The 24,572-nt window shown below is 38.5% G+C and overlaps 1 protein-coding gene across 2 annotated transcripts in view; it reads right to left on the minus strand.

Annotated features, from left to right (window-relative positions):
- Positions 1-24,572, minus strand: part of CROT (carnitine O-octanoyltransferase) — a 49,752-nt gene extending 25,180 nt beyond the window's left edge. The window contains exons 1-7 of one of the 2 annotated variants that reach the window (XM_043462872.1): positions 24,370-24,572; positions 23,820-23,910; positions 21,096-21,231; positions 17,590-17,714; positions 16,100-16,281; positions 15,798-15,922; positions 12,487-12,595 (exon numbers count right to left, since the gene is read on the minus strand). In XM_043462872.1, coding sequence (XP_043318807.1) covers positions 12,487-12,595; positions 15,798-15,922; positions 16,100-16,281; positions 17,590-17,714; positions 21,096-21,210 — 656 coding nt within the window. In that variant the 5' untranslated portion in view covers positions 21,211-21,231; positions 23,820-23,910; positions 24,370-24,572. Of the gene's footprint in view, positions 1-12,486; positions 12,596-15,797; positions 15,923-16,099; positions 16,282-17,589; positions 17,715-21,095; positions 21,232-23,819; positions 23,940-24,369 lie in introns of both variants that reach the window. The other variant, XM_043462873.1, reaches the window with a different exon arrangement.

Here is a 24,572-nt window from a genome sequence, read left to right on the forward strand (position 1 = left end):
TCTTTTTAACGGCTGAGTAATATTCCATGGTGTATATGTACCACAGCTTCCTTATCCATTCATCTGCTGATGGGCATCTAGGTTGCTTCCATGTCCTGGCTATTATAAACAGTGCTGCGATGAACATTGGGGTGCACGTGTCTCTTTCAGATCTGGTTTCCTCAGTGTGTATGCCCAGAAGTGGGATTGCTGGGTCATATGGCAGGTCTATTTCCAGTTTTTTAAGAAATCTCCACACTGTTTTCCATAGCGGCTGTACTAGTTTGCATTCCCACCAACAGTGTAAGAGGGTTCCCTTTTCTCCACACCTCTCCAGCATTTATTGCTTGTAGACTTTTGGATAGCAGCCATCCTGACTGGCGTGTAATGGTACCTCATTGTGGTTTTGATTTGCATTTCTCTAATAATGAGTGATGTTGAGCATCTTTTCATGTGTTTTGTTAGCCATCTGTATGTCTTCTTTGGAGAAATGTCTGTTTAGTTCTTTGGCCCATTTTTTGATTGGGTCATTTATTTTTCTGGAATTGAGCTTCAGGAGTTGCTTGTATATTTTTGAGATTAATCCTTTGTCTGTTGCTTCATTTGCTATTATTTTCTCCCAATCTGAGGGCTGTCTTTTCACCTTACTTATAGTTTCCTTTGTAGTGCAAAAGCTTTTAAGTTTCATTAGGTCCCATTTGTTTATTTTTGCTTTTATTTCCAATATTCTGGGAGGTGGGTCACAGAGGATCTTGCTGTGATTTATGTCGGAGAGTGTTTTGGCATTGCCTTTCTTTGGGATTGGAATGAAAACTGACTTTTTCTAGTCCTGTGGCCACTGCTGAGTTTTCCAAAAGCATACTGGGTTCACCAAAAAGTTCATTAGGGTTCTTCTGTAACATCTTGGCCAACCCAAACAAAGCTATGGTAATCAAAACAATATGGCACAAATGACACTCATACGGGTCAATGGAACTGAACAGAGAGCCTATAAATAAATCCACTTACAGTCAACTGAGGTGCCAAGGAGACCAAGAATACATGGGAAATGGATAGTCCCTTAAGTAAACAGTGTTGGGAATATCACCACATAAAAAGAATGAAACTGGACCCCTATCTTATACCTTACACCTTACACAGAAATCAACTCAAAATAGATTTAAGGCTTAAATATTAGACCTGAAACAGTAAAACTCATGGAAGAAAATATGGGACAAAAGCTTCCAGACATTAACCTTTTGCAATCATTTCTTAGATATGATACCAAAAGCACAGGCAACAAAGGTAAAAATAGACAAATGAGATTACATCAAACCAAAAGCTTTAGCACTGTAAAGGAAACAGTGAAGTGAAAAAGCAAACTACAGAATATGAGAAAATATCTGCAAACCATATACCTGATGAGAGGTCAAGGAACCCTCACAATTTAATTGCAAAAAAACCCAAACAACCTGATTTTAAAATGGGCAAAGGAATTGAACAGACATTTCTCCAAAGAAGATATAAAAATGACCAAGAGGTACATGAAAAAGTGCTCAACATCACTAATTATCTGGGAAGTGTAAATGAAAAGTACAATGAGATATCCTCTCACACCTGTCAGAATGACTATTACCAAAAAGACAAGCAGTAACAAGCACTGATGATGATGTGAAGAAAAACAGAACCCTTCTGCAGTTCGGGTGGAACCGTCAACTGGTGCAGCCACTGTAGAAAACTATGGAGGTTCCTCAAGAAATTAGAGATACTATATGATCCAGCAATCCCAGTTCTGTGTACAGATCCAAAGGAACTGAAACTAGGGTCTCGAAGAGACACCGCATTCCCATGTTTCTTGCAGTATTATTCACAATAGCCAAGAGGCAAAAGCAACTTAAATATTTAATGATGGAAGAATGAATAAACAAGATGTGGTATAAACATACAAATGGAATTTTATTCTGCTTTAAGAAAGAAATTCCACTGTTTGCAACAATGTGAATGAACCTGATGGACACTATCCTAAATGAAATAAGCTAAACACAAAAGAAAAACTACATGGTATCACTTATATGTGGAATCTAAAATAGATAAAACTCTTAGAAGCAGAAAAGAATGGTGGGTGCCAGGGGCTGGGCTAAGGAGAAAATGAGGAGGCATTAGAAACCACCTGCAATGCAGGAGACTGTGGTTCGATTCCTGGGTCAGGAAGATCTCCTGGAGGAAGGATAGGCTACCCACTCCAGTATTCTTGGGCTTCCCTGGTGGCTTAATCAGTAAAGAATTCGTCCGCCATGCAGGAGACCTGGGTTCAATCCCTGGATTGGGAAGATCCCTGAGAGAAGGGCATGGCAACCATGTATTACATGGCTATCCACTATTCTTGCCTGGAGAATCCCCAGGGACAGAGGAGTCTGGTGGGCTACAGTCCATGGGATCACAAAGAGTTGGACACGACTGAGCGACTAATCGCATAACTGTCAAGTGACACAAAGTTTCAGTTATACAAGATAAGTAAGTCCTAGAGATCTATTGTACACCATAGTGCTGTAGTTAATAATACTGTACTGCACTCTTAAAAATTTGCTAAGAGGGTAGATCTTAAGATAAGTGTTCTTACCACCAAAATTTTTTTTAAAAATAAAGAGGGAAGGACACCTTTGGAGGTGATGAATATGTTTATGGTATCCATTATGGCAATAGTTTAATCAGTGTAAACTTATCTCCAAACTCATCCAGTTGTACAGAGAAAAATATGCACAGCTTCATATGTCAATCATACCTCAAAGGTGGTTTAAAAATAACTTCTCTATTCATATTGTAAAAAGAGGTACAGATTTGGTAACTGTAATTACCCCTCTTCTCCTTCAATTTGACTATCTATGGACTTGTTTTCAGTACACATGCAATTTTTGATATTTAAAAGCACAAAAATTTGTATTAACAATATTTACATTTCAGAATCATACATATTTTAAAATATTTTATCCTTGATATTTCCTCAAAATCTTTCTGCCTTCATTACTTTCCACTCATTCTTTTAATGTAATCAGGTTTTGTCTTCCAGTGATTATCTTGAAAATGTGTTTCTGAATAATAGCAATGGCGTCCCGTGAGATCTCGCAGCTTTATCTCAGTCTCATTTTTCTCTTTATAAAGTCATTTGCTGCCCAGGAGTCAATCTTGAAATTCTCTCTGCCTTGGCTTCTGTAGCACTGTTACATTGTGGTCTTTCTAACTCACTGACTACTTGATCTTTTTCACCGACTGTTGTTCTCTATCCACCATCAAATGTGTGTCTTCCCAAATTTCCCCTCACTGGCCTCCCCCAAACTCTTCTACAAGTTTCTTCTTTGGTAATTTCACCCATTACTTGAATACCTTCAATTATCACCTTTACCTAAGAGGCAACCAAATCTCTAACTTTAACCCTATTTTCTCTCTAAATTTCTAATACCAAATTTCCAAATGCTTGTCAGATATATCCACCTCAATTTCTGCCAACGTTCCAAATTAAATATACATTTAAAAATTATCTCCCTGACCTCTTCTGACAAATTAAGACAAAACAGATCTTAGAAGAAAACATAGTTATCTCTTCATGACTATGGATTACGGGATGGTTTCTAAGATATGACACTAAAAGTACAAATAACTGAGGAGTAGATAAACTGAACTCTATCAAAATTAAAATGTTGGCCCTTCACAAGCAACCATGAAGAAAGCGAAGTAAACACTAGAATCGGACAAAAATATATGTAATTTATGTATCCAATAAGGGACTTACATCTAGGATACATAAAGAAGTTTTACAACTCAATAATAAAAAAGACAAATAACCCAATTAAGAGTTGGTAAAGGATTTGAACAGACATTTCTCCAAGTTTTTGTTCAGTCGCTAAGTCATATCCGACTCTTTGTGACCCCATGGACTGCAGCACACCAGGCTCCCCTGTCCTTCACTACCTCCCAGAGTTTATAGTCATAGGCACATGAAAATATGTTCAATCTCGTCATTATGGAGACACAACTATAAACCACAATGAGATCCTACTTCATACTCTCTAGGATGGCTACCATCAAAAGGCTAACAATAACAAGTGCTGGTGAGAATGAAAATACACTGGAACCCTCACGTACTGCTGATGTGAATGTAAAATGGTGCACTCATACTGGAAAACAGTTTGGCAGTTCCTCAAATGGTTAAGCATAGAAGTATGATCCAGCAATTCCACTCCAAGGAATATACCCATGAGAAGTGTCCACACAAAAACCTATACACAGATGTCCACAGCGGCATTATTCACAGCAGTCAAACAGTCAAAACAACCCAAACATCTATTAACTGATAAATAATTAAATAAAATGTGGTCTAGCCATTAACTGCATTATTATTCAGTCAAAAAAAGGGAAGTACTAATAAATGCTACCAGGAGTCTCCAATCCCTCTTAGGAACCAGGCTACACAGCAGGAGGTGAGCAGTGGGTGAGTGAGCAAAAGTTCCATCTGCATTTACAGCCACTTCCCATCGCTCCCACTACCACCTGAGTTCTGCCTCCTGTCACATCAGCGGGGCATTCAATTCTCATAGGAGCTGTGAACTGCGCATGCGAGGGATCTAGATTATGAGTTCCTTATGAGAATATAATGCCTGAGGATCTAAGGTAGAGGTGAGGTGGTGAGGCTAGCTAGCTCTGGGGAGCGGCTGCAGATAGATTATCACTAGCGAAGAGGTCTGACTGCATAGTTCAGTTCAGTTCAGCCGCTAGTCGTGTCCGACTCTTTGTGACCCCATGAATTGCAGCACACCAGGCCTCCCTGTCCATCACCAACTCCCGGAGTTCACCCAAACCCATGTCTGTCAAGTCGGTGATGCGATCCCACCATCTCATCCTCTGTCGTCCCCTTCTCCTCCTGCCCTCAATCTTTCTGAGCATCAGGGTCTTTTCCCATGAGTCAGCTCTTCACATCAGGTGGCCAAAGTATTGGAGTTTCAGCTTCAACATCAGTCCTCTCAATGAACACCCAGGACTGATCTCCTTTAGGATGGACTGCTTGGATCTCCTTGCAGTTCAAGGGTCTCTCAAGAGTCTTCTCCAACACCACAGTTCAAAAGCATCAATTCTTCAGGGCTCAGCTTTCTTCATAGTCCAACTCTCACAACCATACATGACCACTGGAAAAACCATAGCCTTGACTAGACAGACCTTGGTTGACAAAGTGATGTCTTTGCTTTTAATATGCTCTCCAGGTTGGTCATAACTTTCCTTCCAAGCAGTAAGTATCTTTTAATTTCATGGCTGCAGTCACCACCTGCAGTGATTTTTGGAGCCCAGAAAAATAAAGTCAGCCACTGTTTCCACTGTTTCCCCATCTGTTTGCCATGAAGTGATGGGACTGGATGCCATGATCTTAGTTTTCTGAATGTTGAGCTTTAAGCCAACTTTTTCACTCTCCTCTTTCACTTTGATCAAGAGGCCCTTTAGTTCTTCTTCACTTTCTGCCATAAGGGTGGTGTCATCTGCGTATCTGAAATTACTGATGTTTCTCCCGGCAATCTTGATTCCAGCTTGTGCTTCAACCAGCCCAGCATTTCTCATGATGTACTCTGCATAAAAGTTAAATAAGCAGGGTGACAATATACGGCCTTGATGTACTCCTTTTCCTATTTGGTACCAGTCTGTTGCTCCATGTCTAGTTCTAACTGTTGCTTCCTGATCTACATACAGGTTTCTCAAGAGGTCGGGTATTCCCATCACATAGACCATGATAAACCAGTTGCTTATGGACTTGTATACAAACCCTATCAGTGAGTGACAAGTGACAACTGCATAATTATTTCATTACATATTACAATGTGATATATTTAGAAAGAAAATGCACAATAAATGTAATGCGCTTGAATCATGAAACCAGCCCATGTCCACAGAAAAACTGTCTTCCAGGAAACCCAGTCTCTGGTGCCAAAAAGATTGGGGACTGCTGACACTACAACATGGATGGATGCTGAAAATGTAAGGTATACTAAATGAAAGAACCTAGACAGAAGAGGCCATTTAAGAGTTCATTTATATGAAATGTCCAGAGAAGGAAAACCATAGAGACAAAAAGTCAAGTGAAACAGATAGAAAAGCTACCTCAGGCTGGTAGGATGGGAGTGTTTGGGAAATATGAGAAATGTCTGCTAATGGATGGGTAAGAGTTGGGGAGCAAATGGGGAATTACTGCTTATGAGTTCAGGGTTACTTTGGGGGGTGACAAAAATGTTCTAAAGTTGATTGTGAAGATGACAGCACAATTCTGAATATTCTAAGAAATGCTGAAATATACACTTTAAATGGGTGAACTGTGTAGTATGTGAATTGCCTCAAAGCTAGTATTAAAAACAAGAAAAAACTGAAAATTGAAATGCTACTTCCTCTTCTGTTATAACACTATCTACTTACTCAGTAATAGCTTCCTTTCCTTCTAAATCCAGTTACCAATTCAAATTAATCTTATCTCCAAAACTTCTTCTGCATTTATCTCTTTTAAAAATATATATAAATTGAAGTATAGTTGCTTTACAACATTGTATTACTTTCTGATATACAACAAAGTTACTCGGTTTTACACATATATATTCTTTTTCAGATTCTTGTCCATTATAGTTCATTATAAGATATTGAATATAGTTCCCTATACCATACAGTAGAATCTTACTATTTATGAATAGTGTTCCATATCCTAAAGTCCCAACCTCTAACTTTTTTCCTGGATTATTGCAAATTTTAACACATCTCTTTTGAGGCTCCAACTCATAAGATTCAGAATCTGACCAATTTATCTTATACTACTAATACATATCTTATGTTTTCTAAATAAAATTTCCTAATGCATAGGGCTGGCCTAATCACTCAGTTCACTCACACATCCACACCCACACCTTTCTGCTTTGTATTAAGCAGAGGGAATTAAAAAAAAAAAAATCTTTAAGTAATCTCTTAGAGCTCCATCTGAATATGAAAATATAGAAATAAATGACTTCAATACAATTTAATAATCAATATAATAGAGATAAATAAGAGGCTAAGTCCTTGGGCCATGAAGAGAGGAAAGGGAATGGGAAATTATGAAATAAAACATAAAATAGAAAGTAGTAAGCCTGTGGTGACACGTGAACAGAAGCAAAGCACGAGGAGCAATTCTTACTTAAAAGGTGGACAAGGCAGGGGAAGGCAGTCCAATAGAAAGCATGAGCACACGCAAAGATAACAGATAATCTAACATTTCAGAACGGCAAGCAGAGAAATTGGGTAGAATAGGATGCAGAGGGAGGACGAGCAGGACAAGGTTGAAGGGACAGGCGAAGGTCAGATCGAGACCACAGTTTAAAAAATGAGACTGTTAGCTAGACCTCAAGGAACTACTCAAGAATTGTAAGCAAAGGTGAGATTCAATCAAATATGAATTTTTAAAGTCACAGGACTGATGACTGTAGAGAATGTAGGGAAGCAAGAAAACCAGCTGTGAGGCTGAATCAGAGTTAACAATCTGAACAAACAGGATTTTATTTCAAAGAACAGAAATCCAAGCTTTTATATGAATAAAAACAGAAGTCAATGTTTATGTGAATTCTCCTGATTTTTAAATAGCAATTCAAATTCTCTGTTATCGAAGCAAAACAGGCTACAGGCTGAATTCAGACCACAAATCACATGTATGCAGTTTCTGAGAGAGTGGCTTTCAGTGATCCAAGTAATAAGCCTGACCTAATTATTTTATTGGGCTTCCCTGGTGGCTCAGAGGTTTAAGCATCTGCCTGCAATGCGGGAGACCTGGGTTCAATCCCTGGGTCGGGAAGATCCCCTGGAGAAGGAAATGGCAACCCATTCCAGTATTCTTGCCTGGAGAATCCCATGGACGAAGGAGCCTGGTGGGCTACGGGGTTCACAGGGTCGCAAAGAGTCAGACACGACTGAACGACTTCACTTTACTTCAATTATTTTAAGTCAAATTTGGAACAAATTTTAAAATACAGCTGGGACAGAAAGATCATCCAAGAAACAAAAGCAAAAAACCTAAAAAATGGATCTTTATGTCTATATCAAAGTCAACAATGCCTGTCCAATTACGAAAAAAATTTAACTGGAATGAAATGTTTGCAACCCATATAACTACTAATGGATGAGTGCCCAGACATATAATTGCTACAAATCAATAAGAATTAAAAAATAGCAAATAGAAAAATAGGCAAAAGCAACTTGTTGAAAATACAAATGACCTATAAATATATATAAATATATTCAATTTCACTAGTTATGAGGGATGTGTCAATTCAGGCAACAACGAAAACCATTTTTCATGGGTCAGTTCATCATGTTTTAAGCTTAATTATACTATGTCAGCAATCATGTAGAGCAGTAGGTATCCTCCTAAAACACTAGCAGGAAACATAATCCTGCTATGAACGACAATCTGACTTTGTTTAAAAATTTAAAGGTATGTATCCTATGATCCAGAAATTTCATTTTTTTTCTTTTTTTTTCCAGAAATTTCATTTCTAATGTCAATACATAGATATTTTCTCACAAATACACAAAGAGGCATGCTTGAAAATGTTGGTTGTTTTTTATAGTAACAAATGCAAACTACCTCAATGGGTACTAAGGGAGAAATGTCAAACTATATAGTATGACCATTTGGTGGAATTCTATATGACAGTTAAAAAGAGTAAGGTAGATATGTCTATTCCAGTATGAATATATTATTGTCTTATTATTCATTGTCTTATTATTCACTAAAAGAAATGAACTGCAGAAAAATACCTAAAATAAACTATTTCCTGGACTTCCCTGGTGGTCCAGTGGTTAAGAATCTGCCTCCCAATGAAAGGAACACGGTTGGATCCCTTGTTTGGGAAGATTCCACATGCTGCGGAGCAACTAAGCCCATGCACCACAACTACTGAAGCCTGTGCACCCTCGGGCTTGTGTTCTGCAGTAGGAGAAGTCACCACAATGAGAAGCCCACACTCCGCAGTTAAGAGGAGCCTCCACTCGTGGCAACTAGAGAAAGCCCGAGCACAGCAACAAAGACCCAGTGCGGCCAAACATAAATTGACTAATTAATCATTTTTAAAAGACTATTTTTAAATACATAAAACTACCCCTTTCCTCATGTCACATACAAAAATCAATTCTAGGCAGACTTTTAACGTAAATGTGAAAGATAAAAGAATGAAAGTTTAGAGCACAATGTAAGAAAATATCTTTCTAACAATGTGTTAGGAAAAAAAATTTTTATGGAAGTCCAGACATGACACAACTCATAGAGGAAAATCTAGGCAGAACACTAGATGACATAAATTGCATCAAGATCCTTTATGACCCACATCCTAGAGTAATGAAAATAAAAACAAAAATAAGCAAACAGAACCTAATTAAACTTAAAAGATTTTGCACAGCAAATCATAAATAAGATGAAAAGATAACCCTCAGAATGAGAGAAAATTTGCAAATAAAGCAACTGACAAGGGATTAACCCCTAAAAATAAACCCCTAAAAATAATCAGTTCATGCAGCTCAATATTCCAAAAAAAAAAACCCAATCAAAAAATGGGCAGAAGACCTGAACAGACATTTCTCCAAAGAAGACATACAGATGGCCAACAAATACATGAAAACATGCTCAACATCCCTAATTATGAGAGAAATGCATATCAGAACTACTACAATGAGGTATCACGTCACCAATCAGAATGGCCACCATCAAAAAATCTACAAACAGTAAATGCTGAAGAGGGTGTGGAGAAAGGGGAATCCTCTTGCACTGTTGCTAAGAATGCAAACTGATATAACCATTACGGGAAACAGTACGGAGGTTCCTTAAGAAACTAAGAATAAAGCTACCATATGACCCAGCAATCCCACTACTGGGCATATACCCTGAGAAAACCATAATTTAAAAAGATGCATGTACCCAGTGTTCATTGCAGCACTATTTACAACAGCTAGAACATGGAAGGAATTTAAACGTCCATCAACAGATCAATGGACTAGGAAGATGTGATGTGTATATATATATGTATATACACACACACACACACATACACAGTAGAATATTACTCAGTTATAAAATGGAATGAAATTGGGTCCTTTGTAGTCATGTGGATGCACCTAGGATCTGTCATACAGAGTGAAGTAAGAAAGAGAAAAACCAACACTGCTTATTAACGTATATATATGGAATCTAGAGAAATGGTATTGTTGAACTTATCTTCAGGGCAGGAACAGGGACAAAGACACAGAGAACGGTCTTACTCACATAGAGAGGGTAAGGAGAAGGCGGGACGAATTGAGAGAGTAATAGTGACACAGATTCACTCCATGTGTAAAACAGCTAGTGGGGAGCTGCTGCATGCCCCCGAGAGCTCAGCTTAGGGATGATGATCCCACTAGGGTGGGAGTAGGGAGGGAGGTCCAAGAGGGAGCGGATATTTGTACAAATAGAGTAGATTCGTGCAACTGTACGGCAGGAACAAACACAACATTATAAAGCAATTATACTCCAATTTTAAAAAATTAGAAAAAAATTTCAACAGTACACAAAATGTATAATCCATACGGTAAAATACTGATATATTGGACTACATTCAGATGAAGAATTTCTGATGATCAAAGAGACGCTTTGAAATCCACGAAAGCCTCATGTTGAGAATGTATAACGAACTCCTCCAACACTCCTATACGAGTGGGAAGTGTTTATCAGCACAAATACTTTGGAAAACTGGCATGACCACTGAAGCTGAACATACACATAAACTATGATTCCCCAAGTCCTCTCCTGAGTGTAATGAGACAGAAATGCACGCATGTATACATCAAAGACTCGTACAAGAATGTTCACAGCAGCACTTTTTGTATTAATAAAATTTGCAAGCAAGCTAAGTGATTACACTTGAGAAGGGGGATTTCTGGTACAAGGGGTATAATGGAAATGTTCTGTATCTTGACCTGGGTGGTAGATGCATGAGTATGTAGTTGTGGACTTCTGTGTGTGCTTGTGTACAGGTTGTAATACTCAATAAAAATAATTTAAAATATATACACATACATACAATTTTAGAAGACAAACCAGAAAACTTGAACAACTGATTGTATATTAATATATTAAAGAATTCTTGTTAATATTTTAGGAGAAGAAAGTCATTAGGTGTGATAACGGTTTTTTTTTTTATGTTTAAGAGTCTTTATATCTTAGAGAAGCTTACTATTTAAGTGAAAGGATATTATGTCTGAGATTTTCTTTAAACTAATCTGTGGTGGAGTGACAGGAGGGGCACACGGAGGTATAGTTGAATAAGACAATGAATTTATAATTGTTGAAGCTAGGAGTTAATATAATAGCTGTTGAATCTAGGGGTGACTACATGGGGGAGCTTCATTATATAATTCCCTCTACCTTTGGAAATTTTCCATAATGCCAACTTTAAAAATATAAACATCCAAAATAACAGTCTGCTTGCTGTTTAGTCGCTCAGTCGTGTCCACCCCTCTGTGATCCCGTGGACTGTAGCCCACCAGGTTCCTCTGTCTATGGGATTTCCCAGGCAAGAATGCTGGAGTGGGGTGCCATTTCCTTATACATTATTACATGTACATACTATATATATATATAAAATACATACTATGTGCTTCCCTGGTGGCCCAGATGGTAAAGAATCCACCTGCAATGTGGGAGACCTGGGTTCAGTCCCTGGGTTGGGAAGATCACCTGGAGAAGGGTATGGCTACCAACTCAGTATTCTTGCCTGGAAAATTCCTTGAACAGAGGAGCCTGGAAGGCTACAGTACACGGGGTCACAAAGAGTCGGACATGACTGAGCAATTTTCACTTTTACCACATACTATATGTAAAATATCAGAGAAGGCAATGGCAACCCACTCCAGTACTCTTGCCTGGAGAATCCCATAGATGGAGGAGCCTGGTAAGCTACAGTCCATGGGTCACTAAGAGTCGGACACAACTGAGCGAATTCACTTTCTTGCATTGGAGAAGAAAATGGCAACCCACTCCAGTGTTTTTGCCTGGAGAACACCAGGGACGGCGGAGCCTGTTGGGCTGCTGTCTATGGGGTCGCACAGAGTCGGACACGACTGACGTGACTTAGCAGCAGCAGCATATGTAAAATATATATATATATGTTCTTTGTAAAAAAATCTGTATGTGCATGTAAATTCACTGCATTAGGTCTGGAAGGACACACCACACTAGCAACAGTGATTAATTTTGGGGCAGCGAAGGGGATGAGTAATGTTTGTAATGTTTATCTTTTCTCCAAGGAGAGTTTATTCATATACAATGAATAAAATGAAAAGATAATTTAAATTAAAAATAAAATAAAAATAGGCTTTTAAAAATTAGCATATATAAAATTCTTATTTCTCAGCTTACTATCACTTTTTAAAAGCTAATATTGAACTTTTTTTTTTTAACTCAAGTAAAAGTTTAAGACCTAATGAGACTTAAGAAAGTAGTTTGAAAACCTCTGAATCTCTGGTGCAGTCATCAGGTATCCTTCATGCACTACATCAAAGACAAAAACTCGGCCTCGACATAACACTGCAAGGTGACTTGGGGAATGTCCTTCACTCTCTGGAAAATAAAAAAAGAAAACACAAGACTCAAATCTCTGAAAGCAAGAGTAAAAAATCATTCCTCCAATATTTTATTTATCATATATTCATCAAATATGTCAAGTGAATAAAAACAATAAGGTGATAAAATTTCAGTTATGTCATAAATACATGTTCTTGAAACCTCTGTCACACATCTAGATTTTCATGTTTCAAATTCTGTATACTTTAAGAATCATATAAATTCCATACTACTACAGGGCTTTCTAGTTTCATTTATGGATAGGCTGGGAGGGGGAAAGGGTTGCAGAGAAGTCCAGGAGGAGAGTTATTTCAGTTAAGTTTCTTTGGGGGATTACTTTACTGTTGATTGATCATCAGATTATTAAACTGCAATAATATCTAGCTAGGATTTCTCAGAAAAGTATTTTTCAGTACAATAAGGGTACTTTTCGCTTGAGTGGCAAGGAGAAAGAATTCTGCCCAATTTGTAGTGTTACCGAAGGCTCTGATAACACCTGGTAAGTCACTGACGATTGCTTGACTCATTTGGCACACCTTAATTACTAAGGAACTATTTGTTTTTGAGATTTGTAAATAACAGACTATTCTGACTTAGTCCCATTTTTTGAGTACTAGGCTCTGACAAGGCTCTTCCTATACCATCTCTGCCTCTTCCCTCCCAAAAAAGGAAGGAAGTTAGGAGAGACATATAATGCCATTGGAAGCAAACTGATTGGTTGATATGTACAAGGAAATGTGCTAAATGCTTTACACATGTTTTCTCATGATATCTACTCATTAGCTATGAGGAAGAACTATTTCCTGAAAGCACTATTATTTTTCCTCTTACATCCTCTTTCCTCAGAGCTGGGGTATGTGTTTTCTGTGTCCCTCATGGCTATTTCCAAATCATTTCTTCCCCTTCACAAACCTCCATATCCTTTTACATTTACCGTCACTACCTTTTATTGTTCTCTACTACTTAAAATTTGGGGCTGTAAAAAGGAAATAAACCTGAGGCCAAGTTAATATTTGGGGAGAGGAGGACAGAGGGTGCTACCTAAGGATGAGCATCAGAGGTGGTATTTGATAAGAGACCAAAGTGAAGTAAAAGAGCTAACACAGAAATATGTGCAGGAAGAGAGCTTCAGGCAAAGGAATCAGGAAGTGCAAAGGATTAGGGCAAAATGAGCTGGTCTGCTTAAAGGGAGAAAAAGGTCAGTGCAGCTGCAGCAGAGAGAAATGAGTAAAATGGCAGAAAAAACTGGGGCCACATCCTACAGGCCTTAGAAAGGGCTTGCAATTTAAAAAATGATGGAAAAGCCGCCAAGGGAAGGTTTTAAGCAGGACAGTAATAATGTCATCTAATTAATACTTTACAAAGGGTATTCCAGCTGCCATATGAAGAAGGGATTATAAGCGTGAAGAGAATACATAACAGGATCAGTTAGGAGGTAACTGAAGTAGTCCAGGTGAGAACAACCAGAGACATGATGGTGGCTTTGACTAGGGTGTGACACTGCAAGAAAGCAAGAGGTCAATTTTTTCCTTTTAAGATGGGACATATTACAAACCTGTCCAACCCAGTAAAGAGGGAAAATTGTTAAGGCAGCACAGAGGGAAGGATAATGCAAAAGCAAGGCCCATGATTAAACAAGAGGTGGCGGAGCCCAGGACATCATGCAGAAGGGCTATCCTTAGGAATCAGGAATCCATCTTTATAGAGAGAAGACAAAGTATATGAACATGTAATAGAGCACTGCAAGGGGGCTGCAAAATGGGCTAACATTTGAATGAATATGTTTCTACGACTGCTGTAATAAATTATTAATATAAATGTAGTAATACATTCAATATTACCACTAACTTAGTGGTAAATCACCACTAACAAGAAAATTTTATTGTCTTAGAGCTCTGGGGACTACAAGTTTGAAATGTGTCTCTCTGGGCTAAAATGAGGGTTGTCCCCGAGTCTGGGTTCCTTCTGGAAGCTGTAGGAGAGGAGCCTGGTAGGCTGCAGTCCATGAGGCCGCTAAGAGTCAGACATGACTGAGCGACTTCACTTTCACTTTCATGCGCTGGAGAAGGAAATGGCAACCCACTCCAGTGTTCTTGCCTGGAGAATCGCATGGACAGAGGAGCTTGGCAGGCTACAGTCCATGGGATCACAGAGAGTCAGACATGACTGAAGCAACTTAGCATGCACACAAAAAACAAAAAACAGCAGAAACTTCAAACCAGGCCTAAGTATTACTTCCTTACTGAGACTAGCATCTTAGCTGCAGTGGTTAGCACGCTGTTATCCCCATCAACACATAATTTCTTCGATTTTCTCCTTAACCAGAGTAGATTCCATACCCAACATTATAATTTCTCCCTTGCAAAAATCCTTCACTCCCTCTTCCACTGCGGCTGCTTAAGAAAAAATACAATATACCATACAGTCTAACTTTAAACTCATAAACACACATTTCAACACTGTTTAGGTACCCTATGTTTGTACAGAATGTGTGCTTTTCCCATTTTCCAAAACGACCATTTCAAACTATCAAATGATGCAATGTAAGCACGAGGATTTGTATTGAACTATGTAAGACACACTTTCAAAAAAAATCCATTTCCATAAATTACTTCCAGTTAAATCACTATGGCTGAACGATAAAGTTCATAGAAAGCCTAGTCTTTCTATGACTAGTCCAAATCAAAATCCAATAAAACTAGTCAAAATCCAGTAAGAAATATTCTTCAAAATAGTATGTTCCATAACAGCACGGGAACTCCCTGGCAGCTCAGTGGTCGGACCTGACACTTGCACTGCTCTGGGCCTTGGTTCTGTTCCTCGTCAGGGAACTTCGATCCTGTAAGGCACACGGCACAGTCAAAAAAAAAAAGAGTACATTCCACAGCGTCACAGAAAAACTGCAGCAAAACCACCCAAATCCTGGGGCTGCCATGGTGACTTAGTAGTAAAGAATCCATCTGCCAAAGTAGGGGACAAGGGTTCAATCCCTGGTCCGGGAAGATCCCACATGCTGAGGAACAACTATGCCCGGGTGCTGCAACTACTGAAGCCCCCACTCGCCACAACCAGAGAAAGCCGAGTGCAGCAACAGAGACCCAGCCAGCCATAAATTAAATAAATAAATCTTAAAAAAAAAAAAACAACTATCCAAATCCCAATGCTTTTACCAGAAAAAGCACAAAAGTTTTCTACTTACCAGTCCTAAAATAATTAATAATTGAATCTCTAATAATTCCTGGAATCTTGCAGGTGGAAAATAGCATTCGGAATTGATTCATATCTAGAGGAATATTTCCAATTTTTTCAACAGCTAACTTTTCTCTATTAAAAAAAAACAAACAAACAAAAGTATATTGACCAAGAAATCATTATAGAACTTTTAAACCAAATAGTCACACCTATAGTATTCATCCCCAAATAAATAAATTAAGCTTCTCAAGATTTCGCCACCAGAGACTTTGGGTAAATATGTAACTGAATTGACATAACTATCCTTACTTTCTTAATAGCTGCCAGTAGTTCAAGTTATGCCAAAGACTTATACTTCCTCTTTCCAATTGTGTGCCTTCCTTTGGAGGCCAGTAGTGTTCAATCTGGCTTGTGGGACCCCCAAAGTTGACAGTCAGTTGTGATGGTATACGGACATCCAGGTAGGCAACATTCAGCCACCATTCTTCTAGCTAAAAGAAATTAAGAACATCAGCCTAATGCTATTGATAGTATCAATACCTGAAGGTGTAACTGCTGAGAAGGAAAAAAAAAGCTCTATTTGTTCTTTTTTCTTTAATTACTCTTCAACACTTAAAAACATTTCATTTTAAATCATTACAAATAGTAAAAATGCTATTGTGATCATTTCTTTCTTTTGGAATTATGGGATCTGAATTAAGTACTGTTCAAGTATAACTACATTATCAAAAACATGAAACAGGAAAGCACTGAAAGAAACACCTTCAGACAGAGCATATTAAAATCATCAATATCCAACAAAGCACCCTAGGTGTGTTTTCCCAGAGTACCTGTTCACAACTGCAATTGAATTTCATGTGTAAGTAAGTGGATCTCATCAAATTACCTGGAGCTCTTTTTGAAGAATTTGATGTTACAAACTATAGTCAGTCGTTTGGAAAAATGCAAGTGAAGAGGATACAGGCAGAACAATGACTTCTTTAACCTTTACCCTAATTTAAAGTCACTGAAGGCTCAAAACTGAGAAAAAAAGGAATCTAGACATATAAACTTGTATTACTACATCATAGGTATCTAAAGAACAATAAAAAGATCAGTTTGCCTTTTACTTCTAAAACTAAATGATAGTTACAAACATTATTTCTAGACTAAGGCTGTATTTTAAAATGATGAAAACTCATCCTACGGAAGTACAGTTGTTAAAGATGAAAAATCAAAGAAGATTCCTTGTGAAAAATTACTGAGATCTTTATACCAATGTTTCCTCAATCTCTCCAACTGAAACACTGAATGCTCATAACCATTCTTCACTCCAGTTTTCTAATGGCCCTTTTCTCCTATGCACTGTATAAATATTTGCACACCATCAATGTGATATCTATTTTAGTATTTTGGGCTTTTTTTTTAGGCTATGATTATCTGGACAAAACGTTTTTCTCAAACATGGTCTAAAGATAACCTGCATCAGAACTGCATAGGGTAGTTAAATAAGGATATCTGGGCCCCCTTTCCAGAGATACTGAATCAGAATCACTGGTCCCAGGAATTTTGCATTTTACCAAGTTCCCCCACATAATAAGAGGAACCCACACACAATACTTGAAACTCCCCAGAGTTAAACAATTCATTCATTCTTTTGGATGATAAAGCCAACAGTAGCTGTAAGGATTCTACAGTATAATTCTACAGTAATAGTATTCTACAGTATATTCTACAGTAATAATTTAAAAATGAAAGCTAGATACACGTTTACTTTTCATTAAGTATCAATATTCTAATAAATACAATAACATAAATACCCAGTTTCTTTTTCCTTTTGCTCTTTGAAGTAATTTCTGCTGCAATTTTTCTCCAATACCATTTTGAAATTTCCGGACAATTGCTTCAGTATTCTTATATTCTTCCTCATTTGCAAATGGCTTTACTGTAAAAGGAAGAAATATGCATTAAAGCATTTAGATGTCAAGTACCACAAACTCACCTCTATTATTACTTATATAAATCTTGACTTAGTTATAGAAAACACTTATATATATATTAGAGCAGTCCACTAAATTAGAGTTTATAACATGAAAATGGCTGAAAAGCAATAATGCAAAATACTTCAAAAAATAAAACAGTGGATACTATGCAGTCTGATAACTGTTTCTCCCAAAATTATTTTAAAATCATTCTAGACAATGATAGTTAAAATGACGCACAGGACTATCACCTAGTTGTTCGTCCAATAGGAAAGTAAATCCTGTTTAGCCATTACTGTGAGAAATTAAAAGCTTCTTTCCATTAATGTTCAAGCAGAGCCTTACACATTATGAATGTAAACGCAGCATATATGTAGATTTAAGTGTAAAGCCTTCCCAGAGCAGTTTAGGATCACTTGCAGCCAATAACGATTTTCTTCAAGAACACATACACAGAATACAGGGTGCCTAGTCCATGAAAACCAAGTGTTCTGAAAATTAAGCTATAGATGAAAGTAGAAATCCCTTAATTAGAAATCAAGGGGCATTAATACCTTCCTTTTGATTTATTTTTGCCTCCTCAAAATCTTAACGTTAATTTAAATAGCTGCATTCAGACAGCACAAGTGAATAATCAGAAAGTTTTTTTAAAAAAGAAACTAGAATTCCCAGATGAAAGTCAGTGAGAAAAAAAATTTAAAAAATCAGAGGTCTTCCAGTTAAACGAAGGGAACTAAGTTGATAAATGTATCTTCACTTCTAGTAACTCACTAAAATGAGAATTACTAAAAAAAGTATAAGGACAAAGAACATGAAAGAAGAGAGGACAGCAGAGAGGTTAACATTTTACAAATTAGAAAACAGGTGGGGAAATGGTGACTGACCACAGAATGGACAAAGTATCCATAGCCTAGGAGTAGAAGGAAATGGGAGGGTAAGGAGGGTTTGGTGCAAACCCAAGCAAGCCAAGTCCTGCAGTGGAACTCTAGGAAGGTTCAAAAATTCAAGACATACAAACTTCTAAAGATAAGGGACAATATGAGGCTGAAAACAGTATGACTGCTTCAATGCCTGTAAAAGCAGCTGACAACCACCCCATCCACACTCGTCCTTGTGAATGTCCTACACTCCAGAAAGCCAGACAACTTCCTCCCTCCCAGTAGCGTTAGAAATATGAAGGTTTACCCTTAGGAGAAGTTGTACCAAACTAGCAGAATACATGAATTCCAGCTCACATTTTAAAAAGAGGGTTAACAATGAAAGTGCACACTAGAACAATGATCCCTCCTGCCTCTTCCTCCACTCAGCTCTCCAAATACTAGCCATCAGGCTTCTGCCTTCTTAACAAAAGATGAGAGAATTCTTCTTTGGGGAAAATATCAGTCCAAGAGAAAGGAGTTTGGGCATTTGGATATGTCCCAATAGAACTTCTAGATCTCTGCCCTATTACCCTTTATGGTTCATTATGAGGCCCACAGGTCACCAAGGTCTACCCACACACTCAGAGCTCCCCATAAGCTTCTCAGGATCTGACTCAAATGTGAATGACAAAGAATTGCCACATATTAGAGGAAAGCCTTTCATGTAGGAGTCAGACCAAAAAAGGACTGATGATGCCAAATATTAAATGGACCAAAAAGGGACAAGTGGCTCAGAAGGTAAAAAATCGGCCTGCAATGCAGGAGAACTGGGTTTAATCCCTGGGTCAGGAAGATCTGCTGGAGAAGGGAATGGCAACCCACTCCAGTATTCTTGCCTGGAGAACTCCATGGACAGAGAAGCCTGGTGGGCTGCAGGCAATGGAGTTGCAAAGAGTCAGACATGACTGAGTGACTAACACGCTCACTTTCACTAATAAAATGAAAGGAAAACAACTTTTCAATTAAAAACTTTGCCCAGAAGAACCAGATCCAAGTAATAGGAGCTTCTCTCAGAAAGAGAGTGAAAAAAAGAGAGGAGAAAACTACAAAACAAGTGATACTTTAAAAATTTCTGGGGTGGAATGGTGCGGGGGAGGGACGCTCAAGAAGGATGGGACATACATATAATTATGACTGATTTGCTTTGTTGTATGGCAGAAACCAATACAACATTATAAAGCAATTTTCTTTTTTTTTTTTAGAATTTATTTATTTTTCTCCCCCAATTATTTTTATTAGTTGGAGGCTAATTACTTTATAATATTGTAGTGGTTTTTGCCATACATTGACATGAATCAGCCATGGATTTACATGTGTTCCCCATCCTGAACCCCCCTCCCACCTCCTTCCCCATCCCATCCCTCTGGGTCATCCCAGTGCACCAGCCCCGAGCACTTGTCTCATGCATCCAACCTGGACTGGCGATCTGTTTCACACTTGATAATATACATGTTTCGATGCTGTTCTCTCAGATCATCCCACCCTCGCCTTCTCCCATAGAGTCCAAAAGTCTGTTCTATACATCTGTGTCTCTTTTTCTGTCTTGCATATAGGGTTATCATTATCATCTTTCTAAATTCCATATATATGTGTTCGTATACTGTATTGGTGTTTATCTTTCTGGCTTACTTCACTCTGTATAATGGGCTCCAGTTTCATCCATCTCATTAGAACTGATTCAAATGAATTCTTTTTAATGGCTGAGTAATATTCCATGGTGTATATGTACCACAGCTTCCTTATCCATTCGTCTGCTGATGGGCATCTAGGTTGCTTCCATGTCCTGGCTATTATAAACAGTGCTGCGATGAACTTTGGGGTACATGTGTCTCAGCTCTGGTTTCCTCAGTGTGTATGCCCAGGAGTGGGATTGCTAGCAATTTTCCTCTAATTAAAAAAAAAGAATAATTTCCTAGAACTGAAGAACTTTTTTTTTTTTTGAAGAACATAACTTTTAAACAGAAGGGACCCACTGAATGTTCAGAGAAATAATGAAAATACCTATACATCATGATACATCACTGGGATATTCAGAATAACAGAGATAAAGAAATGTGTTTCCAAACACATCTAGGGAGTGAAAAACAACAGGTCACATATAAAAGGTCACACACCAGAACAGCATCAGGTTTCTCAAGAGAAACAGTCCCTTCAAAACTTAAGAAAAGTCATTTCCAACCCAGAATTCTATACTCAGCCACACAATCAAGCATGAGTAGCATAAAAACCTAATAGTACTACCTGGCTTTTTAAACTATAGAAAAATTAACATGAGAGAAAGACAGAAATGTTTTGGACATTTTAAGGATACTTTTAATTATCATGAGCCTAGAGGACAAAACAATTAGACCCTCATCAACTTCTGACAATTTCACAGTTAAGCTGCTAGCAATATTAACATACATTAAAAGATCACAAACATACCTGATTCAAGGTATTTTTTTAATGATTCTTCAAGTGAAGGAACAGGCAGTGATGGAAGGGAATCTTGGTACTGAAATGTCCTTTCTTCAGTGGATTTAGCCAGTTGATTTTCCATGATGCAGTCACAATAGGAACACTGTAGAAAAAAGCCCTCATAATTAAATCTTGTAAATATTCTTTTAGGTACTCGTTTCAATCCACTACATCAATATTTAGGGATCACAGTATATCTAGGACTTGGTTCTAGTCCTTAGGAATTCACAGATTCGTCAGAGAGAAAATCAATAAAAAAAAACAAAAAACAAAAACAGAGACTCAAATTGCTAGAGGTCAAGGAGTGATCCTCAAGATTACTATATTTTTTTGAGCACTGAATACTGGCCAAGTATTGCAGTAAGTGTGATAGAAACATGTCATCTCCTTCATCTTCATTCTATGAAAATGGCATTCACTGCCATTTTACATAAGAAGTCAAATCTCAGAGATTTAGTAAATTGCCTAAGATCAAACCAACAACTCAAATACGGATCTGTTTGACCATAATCTTCCTCCCATACCTGATAGTGGGAGAGGGGACTTACAGTAAGTCAAAATGGGTAGGTTGAATGCAAATGTGTAGAAAAGGATAGCGGACTGAGAGAAAAATTTCAAGAGGAAAATATGAAAAGGCGTGGAAGAGTCATTAAATCATAAACTTACAAAATATTCTGGAATGCATAAATCAACAGAATGCATAAGTCATAAACTGCTGTAACCTAGTTGTGCAGTGGTGTGAGGCCTACACAAAATGATCAAGTATCATAAAGCAATCTTGAACATTTTCCAGATGTATTAATTTTTAGAGAAATCAAAGTAACACAAAATGTGAATAGAAAAAGAAATTCCTCAAAGAAGTCTTTAAAATTATATATTAAAATAGCAGCTGAGAAATCAAGGAACAGTAATATTAAGAATTTCCTGTCCTAAAAAAAAAAAAAAAAAAAGAGTTTCCTGTCCTTTCAAATACTACTTGTTAAAACTAATAGCAAAGTCAAAAAGTATACTCCACTCACAGAAAGTTACAGAATAAAACATTAAAAAAAAAACACACACAATGGTGTAGCAGAGACTGCTTTAAGCCAATATAATTCTCGCCCTTCCTTAACAGAATCCCGAGTCTCAGATGGGAAGCAGGCCACACAGCTGTCTCTCTCCTACTCTCCCTTGGAGCTCGGTATGGCCTTTGGATGTGTATGCTGCCTCCAGACCACGCCCCTGTAAGGAACTACAGGTGTTCTCTGCTTTCTCTCCTCCTCACTACCAAGCAGGAAAGCGCCAACTGGACTAGCACTTTGGACCCATTTATAGGAGACAGGTATTGAGGCTGTTAGCATCTTCCTACTAGCCCTGGACTCCTTCCTCTAGATGTATGAGAAAAACACACAAAAACCACCACCACCACCACCAAAAAACCCTTTTACTTACACCGCTGTAGTTTGGCTTTCTTTGTTAAGGAAGAAGAGCTTAGCCTGCACCACTAATATAAAGAGATAATCCAAAACTGAGATACAACAAATATCCCAATTCCTCAGCTTTTTCCTATCTAAATGACTGACTGCACTTCACTGTGACCATCCATAAACATGGCTTTAGGACTAAAGGAAATGCAGATCTGGGTCCAAATGCCAGCTCATCATTTTCTACTCACATGCCCTGGGACAAATAACTTTATCTGAATTTCTTTATCTGTAGAGAGGATACTCAAATAATGAGAGTCGTTGTTAGGGTTAATTTTTTCCTTAATACCTTCAAAACTGAATTATAAAAATAATCTAGTTTTGAGACAACCACATCATGTTAAGCAGGATTTCTGTAAGTGGCCCTCTTGATTCTGTGCCCTCTAATACCCAGAACCTGTGAATATGAGATTATCACTTCTTGGACTGTGATGGTGTTATTCCAAAATTGACCTCAAAGGAGAGGGATTAGCCAGGTGGGCCCAATCTAATCACTTGAGCTCTAAGGAGCAGAAAGCTTTCTCCAAGAGGTGGCAGAAGATGAGTCAGGGAGATTAAAAGCATGAAAAGGGTTGAAGGTGTTGTCTGGCTTTGAAAATGCACATGCTCCTGTGGAACTGAGAGAGGCCCCAGGTGATGGCCAGTGAGGAAATAAGAACCTCGGTCCTAATGGAAATTAATTCTACCAACAACCTCAATGAATCTGAAGATGGGTTCTCCCTCAGAAAGCCTGGACCAACAAATTCATTTCAGCTTTGTGAGACACTAAGCAGTGAACCCAGCTAAACCTACCCAAACTTTGCATCTATAGAGATGTCAGTTAATAAATTTGTTTTTTAACTATTAGGTTTGTGATAAATTGTTATGTAGCAATAGGAAACTAATACACCTATGTTGAAAAACAAGCTATCCTCTGTATACATCCGTGCCACTTAAAGACTCTAGGCATCTGAGACCACGACTATCAACTCCATACTCACTACAGTCTTAATTCAGCAAGAGGTACACAGTAAAAATATGAATTATCCGATTCTTTCATGGAGGATTGTTTTGAACTCTCAATCACAAAGACTGAATAAAACAATTCCAAAAGAACTTATAAATAAATGCTTTAGGAAAGTGATGAGGCCGGACTTAATTACAGTGGGCCACCTGGGAGCAGGAAGATGGAAACTGAGTACAAAACAGAATCAGGGGACAGAAATAAAAGGCATAGATTACCACATACCAGTAAAACAAGATGAGTTGTTTAGGACTGCCAAGTGCTTGTTGCAACAATTCTGCTCAGGACCCACAGGGATGTGAACTGAGCTGGTGAACTGTGGACGGACGAAAACAAGCTTAACAACTGCAGGAGTGAAAAATTAACAACGAGTGAAAAAGGGTGGAAGACACACAACTGAAGGGTTGGGAGGCGCCAAGTCTCATCCTTTCGGAACTCACAGCAAACACACGCAAAAAGTCCATCTGCCAGAAAGCGAGATAAAAATTACCACACGGATTAACTAGGTTAACTACTAGGACAACCGCACTCCCTTCCGTTAGATAAGCCCCCGATAACAATGTACCTCCCGGTGCCCAGGGACCTGGTGCTGGCAATTTATCGCAGGGGTGCAAGTTCAAAGCCTGGCTCTAGAGACAGGAGGAGGGGCGACGAGAGCCCGGAGACGCCCCCCACCAAAGCAAAGGCAGCTCCGCACACCCTAAAAGCCACCAGGGGACAGCAATCTAACGAAGCACCACCACGGACCAGCCCAGCGGCCCAACTTCAGGAGTACCTCTCAGACCCCGGCCAGCGAGATGCCCGAAGTCACCTCCGCCGAGTCCTGTCACCTCTGCGGCTCTACACTATTTAACTCTGTCCTTAACTTCTCCCCACCCCCAAAATGTTGGGGGAGAGAGGGAGGGAGCGCAACTCCACCAACTCCGCCGCAGCACCCAGCTGCTCGGCCCTGCTCCCCTCACGCCCAGCGGAGCGAGA

The sequence above is a fragment of the Cervus canadensis genome, chromosome 3 (assembly GCF_019320065.1).
Source record: "Cervus canadensis isolate Bull #8, Minnesota chromosome 3, ASM1932006v1, whole genome shotgun sequence".
Lineage (NCBI taxonomy): Eukaryota > Metazoa > Chordata > Mammalia > Artiodactyla > Cervidae > Cervus > Cervus canadensis.